General features: G+C 55.1%; 1 protein-coding gene across 3 annotated transcripts; it reads left to right on the forward strand.

Annotated features, from left to right (window-relative positions):
* The first annotated feature begins 2463 nt into the window (after positions 1-2463).
* P2RX6 (purinergic receptor P2X 6) lies at positions 2464-6686 on the forward strand. Of its 3 annotated transcripts, XM_031656484.1 has the most exons (4): positions 2464-3328; positions 3935-4085; positions 5989-6060; positions 6148-6686. In XM_031656484.1, the coding sequence occupies exons 1-4, from the start codon at positions 3165-3167 to the stop codon at positions 6172-6174; spliced, it is 414 nt and encodes a 137-aa protein (XP_031512344.1). In that variant the 5' UTR covers positions 2464-3164; the 3' UTR covers positions 6175-6686. The 3 variants fall into 3 exon arrangements, with proteins under 3 accessions (XP_031512344.1, XP_031512342.1, XP_031512343.1); XM_031656482.1 differs by having other exon boundaries at positions 5989-6686; XM_031656483.1 differs by having other exon boundaries at positions 2464-3250; positions 5989-6686.
* The last annotated feature ends 2752 nt before the right edge of the window (positions 6687-9438 follow it).

Raw genomic sequence — 9438 nt, forward strand, 5'->3', positions numbered from 1 at the left:
ATGCTCACCACAGCCCCAAGCCCATAAGATATTGTGGGGGCCATTTCACAGATTGGAAACTGAGCTGCTTTCATAAGTCACCCTGTTTTCTCAGTGGCAGAGCCAGCATTTGGATTCAGCTCCAATGAACTTACACCTTGCCCACCCCTTTCTTGAACTTCCCAGTCCGCAACTCTCTGTGTTGCAGGACTTTCCACCCTGCATTCAGGCACTGGGAGTCTCTTATGTGCAGGGCAGGGCAGGGCAGGAGAATGGGTTCCAGCCAGCAAGGAAGGAGAGTGGTGGGGTGGGGTGGGTAAGGAGGGGACATGTATCCAGCATTGACTGCACAGCGGAGGGTCTAACTCCACCCCACATGCCCCTCCTGTGATGAGGCCCCTCTTCTATCCACCAGCAACACCAGCAGGCCCCAGGTGACATGGCCCAGCTTTCGGGGGTGGAGGCACATCCCTGAGGAAAGGGAAGACTGATGCCTGCCCACCTGCCCCAGGCCCAGCACCTACCACGGATGCTGCTGCTTTTGCTCAGGGCACCTGCCAGGGCCTCTGTACCTGCCCCATAGAGCCCATTGTCCCAAAGGTTCAGCTACTTGACATATGGATTGGAGCTCAATGAGGAAGCCAGAGCTCGGCACCCTGGGACAGACAGAGCAAACACACTGGCCACTATCCTGGCTCATGCTCCAGGGCTCAGCCCACTCCACGTCCCTGACCTGGAAAGTACCCTGCTTCCCACCTGCTTAAGAGACACCTGCTTCTCCTTTTAGGCCCCGCCCAGGTCTCCCCCCACTCCCACCTCTCCCAGAGCCCCCAGTGGGTTAGAAGCTTGCAGGCTCCCCAACCCTTAATGCCATCTGTCATAGCCTCAATCCCATCTGTCTCCCAGATGTGGAGGGTAGGGCATGACTGGCACAGGCAGAAGCTGGCAAGTGTAGGGGACAGACTCGGGGGCACTCCCATGGCTGTTGTCTCCCGGGGCCTCTCCCTGTAAGCCTGGAACCAGTGTCCTTCCACTGGTACCTGGGGCCCCAGGCCACCATGTGGCAGGTTCAGCTCTGGGGTGCTCCCTTGGCACAGAAAGCAGAAGATGGGCACAACGCTATGGATCCAGCAGGACCTCAGGTAGAGGGTGTCCCCGACCAGTTCTCCAAGCCCATGGGTGCCTGGTAGGAGACAGCAGGATGAATGTGAACCCCTGCATGGCTATAGCCACCTGCCTCCTCCCCTGCCCTGCATCACTACCTGGCCTATTGTTTGCCTCTAGAAGCACTGCTCCCTACACTCCTTGGGACCACTGCCCCCATATGACAGATGGGAACATCGAGGCTAAGGCAACGCAAATCTTTTCCTTAAAGTCATACAGCTGTCAAAAGCAAGCTGGACAACCTGGGCAACATAGTGAGATAAAAAATTATTTAAATTAGCCAGATGTGGTGGCTCCCTGTAGTCTCAGCGACTCAGGAGGCTGAGGCAGGAGGCTCACTGGAGCGCAGAGTTCAAAGCTGCAGTGAGCTATGGATCCTGCCACTGCACTGAAATCTGGGTGACAGAGCAAGACACTGGCTCTAATAAATGAATTCATAAATAAAGTACCACAGCTAGTGGTAGCCAATCCTGCCAGAGTCAGGCCTCTGCCTGTCTGATGCCAAATTGCACGCTGTGTCTTTTAACCCGATTGCAGACCACAAGTGTTTTGTGAATATCTTCCCGGGGAGAAAACAGAAGTAGTTCTAAATTCTATACATCCATTAGCTTAGTTTTACCTATGGATTGGGAAAACCCAGCTCTGATTGCATTTCAGGCCGGGAGAGCCCTTGGTGCACTGTCTGGCGGGATTTTGCATTTTAACCTCCTTCTGGAAGCGCCTTCTCATGGTAAAGTTACTGATGCCGCCAGGAGCGCCGAGGGGAGGGCAAGGGGCTGCAGACGCCCCGCAGAGGGCTACGCGCCCTGCTGAACAGGGGTCTCCTGCCTCCTCGGCCCCAACCCACCTCCCACAACCCCTGTGGGAGAAGCCTCCAAGGGGAGGAGACGGGCCTGGCCCCTGCCCTGAGCACCTTGCGTCTCCAGGTCAATCGGCCTCGGGACCCTGCTTGGCCTGGGGGACCCCTGCAAGACGTCCACAGGCCGCCGTCGCCTCTTCCTCCTGCTCTTTATCCTCCCCAGACCTCTCGCAGGAACCATTCGTGGTTAAGCCCCTTTCTCAGGTTAAGCCCCTTTCGCAGCCTCAGACCCTCAGGCGAAGACCGCTTGGCGCCTCACCTAGAGCGCGGCCCGGGGATGTGGGCGGAGTCTGCGGCTGCGCTGACCAATCGAATGTGGCGTCCATCGACTGGCGTCGGCCACGCCAATTAGAGACGAGCTCCCCAGCGGCGGTCGCCCCGGCAACCCGGTGTTGTTGGTTGCCGTGGAAACCGTGGCTAGCCTGAGCTGAGGCTCCTCGCCTGAGAGGGTAAACTGCACGCGCCACGGGCCATGCACTGGGTTGGGCCCCTTGTGGGCATTTATCCTCCCTGCCTCCCTGGGGGGTTCCAGCATCGCCCCACTTTCATGTACTGGGAAACACGCCTGACTCCAGGACTTGTGTTTTCCTCACTGCACTGGGGAAGGTGGCAGGGGACAGCTTTTCAGGAGGGCCTGGGGAACTTCGCAGAGCCAGGTCACCCTCTCACTCTGGGCCTGTTAGTTCTCTTGCATGCTCTGACCTTTGCATACGCTGCTCTCTGCACCAGGAACCTCCATCCCCATCTTTTTCTGCTTGTGGAACTTCAGAAATCTGCAAGGGTCAGCTTAGAGGTCACTTCTTGCTGAAGCTTTCCTCAACACCCTCCCCGCCCTGCTGCTGCTGCGCTCAGGCCGTCCTCTCACAACACTGATAACAGCTGTCTCTCCCCACCCTCCCACCACCTCCACTCCCACCCCAGGAAGTGAGGCCAGAGGGCAGGGACAGAGCTGCTGCTGTATTCTGTGTGCCACCAGGGCCCAGTAAAGGGAATGTAGGGAGGGTGGGAGGTGCAGGACAGCTGGGGTTAGGGACTGAGGGCTGGGTGTCGGAAGCTGGATCCTGCTTTAGTGGAAGTGTCCCTTTAACAGTCGCTGGCCTGGCCTGGCTCGGGCCCTGCTTTGCCTCCTGTTCAGCTGTGACTGCAGCTACCATGCTGACTCATGTGCCCGCAGCTAGCAGGAGCTGGCAGCATGGGCTCCCCAGGGGCTACGACAGGCTGGGGGCTTCTGGATTATAAGACAGAGAAGTATGTGATGACCAGGAACTGGCGGGTGGGCGCCCTGCAGAGGCTGCTGCAGCTTGGGATCGTGGTCTATGTGGTAGGGTAAGAGAGAAGAGCTTTTGGCCAGGCTGGAGGGGCAGGGGAAGAGGTGGGGGGTGGGGTTTGGTCCTGCTGGGTTGAAGTTGAGGGTTGGGCTGTTTAGGGGCTGGAGGGGAAGGGGGCAGATTGGTTCGGGGGCTGGGGGGAGGTAGGCAATACAAGACAGGAGAGCCAAGAGCAAGCTGTGTGTTTGTCCTGTGTGCCCACCTGCCTCCTTCCCAGTCCCTCCCCACGGCCCCACCCAGGGAGCGCAGGACATCGTCCTTAACAACATCTGTGAGAGCTGGAGCAGTAGCCCCAGAAAGACCACCAGCTATATCTCGGGTCAGGGGAGTCTAGAAGCTGGGAGCTGGGTCTAGTGAGGCTGGGGGTGGGTGCTGGCTGGGGAAGGTGATTGTCTGAGGGCACTGGCTCTCTGACGCATGGCTGGAGCTTCTGTCTCGTTCAGGGGGTCTGGAGTGGGAAGTGGGGCCAGAGAGGAGGTGGGGCCCTCGATGTTGGGCTGGGAGCCTGTAGGGTGTAGGGAGAGAACTGAGCATGTAGGGCCCAGCTCTGCCCCTGTCACTACACCCTGGGGACACACCACACTGCCTAACTTCTCTTCCCCAGGTGGGCTCTCCTCGCCAAAAAAGGCTACCAGGACCGGGATCTTGATCCCCAGATTTCCGTCATCACCAAACTCAAAGGGGTTTCCGTGACTCAGATCGAGGAACTTGGAAACCGGCTGTGGGATGTGGCCGACTTCGTGAAGCCACCTCAGGTGGGGGCCCTGGTGCTGCTGATGGGGGCACAAGTCCTTTGCCCACTGACAGCTTGGACACCTGCCATGCAGCCATGCAGAGAGAAGCATGTGATGCCAGAGACAGCTGGGTGTTCTCAGGAAGGCCTTCACAGAGGAGTGGCGCCTGGACAGGGCTTTCAGGGATGTGTAGGAGGTTTCAGGGTGGAAAAAGGGGCTGGTCAAGAAGCCAGGCCAGGGCTGGGTGTGGTGGCTCACTCCTGTAATGCCGGTACTTTGGGAGGCTGAGGCGGGTGGATCACGAGGTCAGAAGATAGAGACTATCCTGGCTAACACGGTGAAACCCTGTCTGTACTAAAAATACAAAAAATCTGCCAGGCATGGTGGCGGGCGCTTGTAGTCCTAGCTACTCGGGGAGGCTGAGGCAGGAGAATGGTGTGAACCTGGGAGGCGGAGCTTGCAGTGAGCCGAGAAGGCTCCACAGCACCCCAGCCGGGGAGACAAAGAGAGACTCTGTCCCCTGTCCCAAAAAAGAAGCCAGACCAGAGAAACTGCATTTCCAAAGACTGCCAACAAAAGAAGGGGGTGTCCGTGACTAATGGCTTGAGCTTGAGAGTGGTGTGGGGTGCTGGGGCATGGAACTTCCTGTAGCCCTGCTCCCTGACCTGGGGCACTGTGGTCAGGTGCTGCTCCTCCCCTCTGCTCGGCTGTGTTTCCCTCCTCCTTCCACCCAGCTCATCCCCAGCCTCAACTTCCACTTCTGCTCTTCTGATGCCCAGGGTGTGTGTAGCCCCAGTGAACACCTGCCCAGAGCACAGCTGTCTTCCAGGTGCACACCCACATGTCCAAAGATGAATTATTTCCCTCTCCTGGCATGGCCTCTGTGACATCCACTAGTCACGATGGCTGTGACATCCACTAGTGCCTCAGCCAGATCCGTGACTCAACCTCGACCCCTTCCTGTACCTTCCAAGATTTTTCACCACTACCCTTGCCATGCCTGCATGAGACTATGGCCTCCTAGAGGGCCCTTAGATGCCCCTCTCGCCTCCTCCCTACTGCTCGGTGCACACCCCGCAGCAGCCAGGCTGAACTTTCACACCAGGCATCCTCAGAGCCTGCAGCCCCTGCTTCTAACCTCAGGAATTCCCCCAACCCTGCCTATGACGGTGTCCACACATTTCTCCCAATCCTAATGGCTGCCACTCCCACCACCCTCTGCTCAGCCCTCACCTTCCCTTCCTGTGCATACATTCCTCAAATTCACAGTGCTCTCACGAGCAGCACTGGAGGGTCAGCCTTTCTTTCCAATGTCCTAGGCCACCCATTGACCACAGGCAGAGCTTTCCCTCTTCTCCCCTGGCCCCTGCTGTGCCAGTGCTGCTGTGTGTGGGATGGGAGACTCACCTCTTCTCCATCCTGGGCAGGTGCCAGGTCCAGCTCTCCCCTAGATCTTCAGTACTAGAAGCAGCAGGCTGTTGGAATATTCTGGTTGAAGCCAGGCATGGTAGCTGGAGCCTGTAGTCCCGGCTACTTGGGAGGCTGAGGCAGGAGGATCTCCTGAGCCCAGGAGTTAGAGTTTGCAGTGAGCACTGATGATAACACTGCACTCCAGCCTGGGTGACTAAGTGCAACCCTGTCTCTAAATGCACACAGACACACGCACACACACAAATAAATTTTGGTTGAGCAAATGAGAAAGAAACTTGTCTCAAGAGATGGACATGGGCACGAGGCTTCCCGGTCTCAAAAATGGCCAGAACCCCTGCCGGCCTCCCATCTCTGCTTCAATCTGCCTTATGGGGGGACAGGGTTAATGACTGGACGGGGCCAACATCCCTTCCCTCATAAACCAGGCTGCCGGCTTCCGGCCTTTCTGGTCAATGCGAGCCCATCCAGGCCAACCTTGAGATTTGCCTCCTAGGGAGAAAACGTGTTCTTCTTGGTGACCAACTTCCTTGTGACGCCAGCCCAAGTTCAGGGCAGATGCCCAGAGGTGAGTTTGCCCAGGATCCTCCCAGTAGGCCCCTCATTCCTCCACCAGCCCCAGGTGGCCACCCGTGTTTCCCTTTCCCCTTCCCAGGTGGTTGAAGGCTCAGCATGTGCTTAGTGTCCCCCAGGTCCTGGGCTACATCTTTGTGTGAGTCATTTCTTTTAGTCTTCATATATCCCCTGACTGGTAGGAAGTCCTGTGATCCGCATTTCAGAGGAGAAGACTGAGGCTCAGTGAGGTTGAGTCACTTCCTTAAGGCCTCCCAGCCTGTGGGTGACAGTACCCCAAGCTCTGGGCAGCAGCAGTTCCCGTGAGGTGCCCAGACCCTCCCATCCTGGTCCTGCCTCTGGGTACTCTCCAGGTTGTTATTGTGACACCCAGAGCTGGGCACATGCTCAAGGAGGTTCTAATAGCAAGAGCCAAGCTGGAATATCACCTCCCCTTCTCTGTGCCCAGCCTCTATTAATGTGTCCTGAAGCAGCTTTCATCTTTGTGAGCCAACACAGCACACTCTTGCTCATGGTGAATTCAGGGTTGCTTATGATTTCTGGATATTTTTGTTTTGTTTTTGAGATGGAGTCTTGCTTTGTCACCCAGGCTGGAGTGCAGTGACGCGATCTTGGCTCACTGCAAGCTCCGCCTCCCAGGTTCACACCGTTTTCCTGCCTCAGCCTCCCAAGTAGCTGGTACTACAGGCGCCCGCCACCATGTCCAGATAATTTTTTTTTTGTATTTTTAGTGGAAACGGGGTTTCACCGTGTTAGCCAGGATGGTCTCGATCTCCTGACCCCGTGATCCGCCTGCCTCGGCCTCACAAAGTGCTGGGATTACAGGCGTGAGCCCTGATTTCTGGATAGTTTTTACATCAACCATGGTCAAGCCAGAGTCCCCCACCTTGTTCTTCTTCATTTCTGATCCAGAAATACTGATTCTCCCCCTGATATTTCACCTTTACCCCTTGCCTGGAGATGTCCCTGGGATCCTGCATCTGTCACAGAGCACGCTCATTCTCTCCAGCTGTGAATTTTGTTTGAACTATTGAGACTCCGGACACAGTCCCGAAAGTTTACTCCCACAGTGACATCTTTCTTTAAACAAGTCCAACATTTACCTGCTTCCTGGGCTGGAGGGTCATTGTGCACATACCTGTTCCCTGAGCCCTGGTGGTTAGTCCTAGCACAGTTGCTGGAGACGTCCCATGTCTGTAGTTGGAAATATGCACAAAGGATTGCTTACTCTTTTTTTTTTTTTTTTGAGATGGAGTCTCGCTCTTGTCCCCCAGGCTGGAGTTCAATGGCCTGATCTTGGCTCACTGCAACCTCCACCTCTTGGGTTCAAGCGATTCTCCTGCTCAGCCTCCTGAGCAGCTGGGATTACAGGCGCCCACTACCACGTCCAGCTAATTTATGTATTTTAAGTACAGACAGGGTTTCACCTTGTTGGCCAGGCTGGTCTTGAACTCCTGGCCTCAAGTGATCTGCCTGCCTTGGCCTCCCAAAATGCTGGGATTACAGGCGTGAGTCTGCCGAGACCAGCTTGGTCGGGGAGACCCTAACCCAGCAGCGCTAGAGAAATTAGACACACATACAGAAATACAGAGGTGTGGAGTGGGAAATCAGGGGTATCACAGCCTTCAGAGCTGAGAGCCTTAAACAGATTTACCTACATATTTATGGCAGCAAGCCAGTGATAAGCATTGTTTCTGTAGATTATAGATTAACTAAAAGTATTCCTAATGGGAAACAAAAGGATGGACCAAAATAAAGGGATGAGCTCTGGCGAGTTATCTGCAGCAGGAGCATGTCCTTAAGGCACAGATCGTTGATGCCATTCTTTGTGGTTTAAGAACGCCTTTACGCGGTTTTCCACCCTGGGTGGACCAGGTGTTCCTTGCCCTCATTCTGGTAAACCCACAACCTTCCAGTGTGGGCGTCATGGCCATCAGGAACATGTCACAGTGCTGCAGAGATTTTGTTTACGGCCAGTTTTGGGCCGCTTTATGACCAGATTTTGGGGGCCTATTCCCAACATGAGCCACTGCGCCTGGCAGGATGTGCTTACTCTTAGTGAACCCACACAATGTCCTTCCCTTTCTTAATGCTCAGGTGTCTATTTAATATTCAGTTTGTAGACTGTTCTGAAATTTGGCTGGATCCGTGGGTCTGTGTTTTTCAGAATCTGTGCAATTCCTCTTTGTCTGCAAGCACACTTCTGGCTCTTCCCATGAAACGTCAGGGCTGGGTCGTAATTATCAGATCTGACAACCTGGCTCTCCCAGAAGACCAGAGTTCTGCCAGCTTCTCTCGGGATCCTGGCGCCTGATCCCTCCTGTACCTGCACCGTGCTCCTTTAGTGTCACCTACCTCAGCAGACACCACTGAGCCTCCCCACTGGGCCAGGGGGCTAGCTATGCTGAATTCACAAAACTCTATCTCCCATACCTCAAGGACCACCTGCGTGGACAGCCCAGCCAAAGTGGCAGGTCCTATGATGGGACAGAGGCTGTAGGTGGGGGACCCAGGGCTGCACTTGAGCAGAATCTTTTTTTTTTTTTTTTTTTTTTGAGATGGAGTCTCACTCTGTCACCCAGGCTGGAGTGCAGTGGCATGCTCTCAGCTCACTGCAACCTCCACCTCCTGGGTTCAAGCGATTCTCCTGCCTCAGTCTCCCAAGTAGGTGGGACTACAGGCACAAGCCACCACACTCGGATAATTTTTGTATTTTTAATAGAGACAGGGTTTCGCCATGTTGGCCAGGCTGGTCTCGAACTCCTGACCTCAGGTAATCCACCCACCTCGGCTTCCCAAAGTGTTGGGATTACAGGCATGAGCCACCACGTCCGGATGAGCAGAATCTTAAAAAAGGGTGAGGAGAAGCTGGTGAGCAGGTGGATTTGGCTGGAGAAGGATGTCCACACAGAGGGAGCTTGGTGGGCAAAGGCGCTGAGCTGTGTGAGGTGAGGTGTCTTTAGGGCTACTAGCCACTGAGTGGAGCTGAAGTGAATATTTGAACTGGAGTGGGAAGAAGGTAGTTCAGGATTTCAGGGGCCCCTGTAAGCCCCACTATGGAGCCAAACTGTTTTTTGTTTGTTTTCTTTTTTTCTTTTCTTTTTTTTTGAGACAGGGTCTTGCTCTGTCACCCAGACTAGAATGCAGTGGTGTGATCACAGCTCACTGCCTCCTTGACATCTCAGGCTCAAGCAATTTTTCTGCCTCAGCCTTCTGAGTTGCTGGGACTATATAGGTGGGAGTGACCATACCCAGCTAATTGTTAAACTTTTTTTTTTTTTTTTCCTATAGCGATGAGGTCTTGCTTTGTTGCCCAGGCAGGTCTTGAACTCCTGGGCTCAGGCAATCCGCCCGCCTTGGACTCTCAAAGTGC

Source organism: Papio anubis, chromosome 16 (assembly GCF_008728515.1).
Source record: "Papio anubis isolate 15944 chromosome 16, Panubis1.0, whole genome shotgun sequence".
NCBI classification, from domain to species: domain Eukaryota; kingdom Metazoa; phylum Chordata; class Mammalia; order Primates; family Cercopithecidae; genus Papio; species Papio anubis.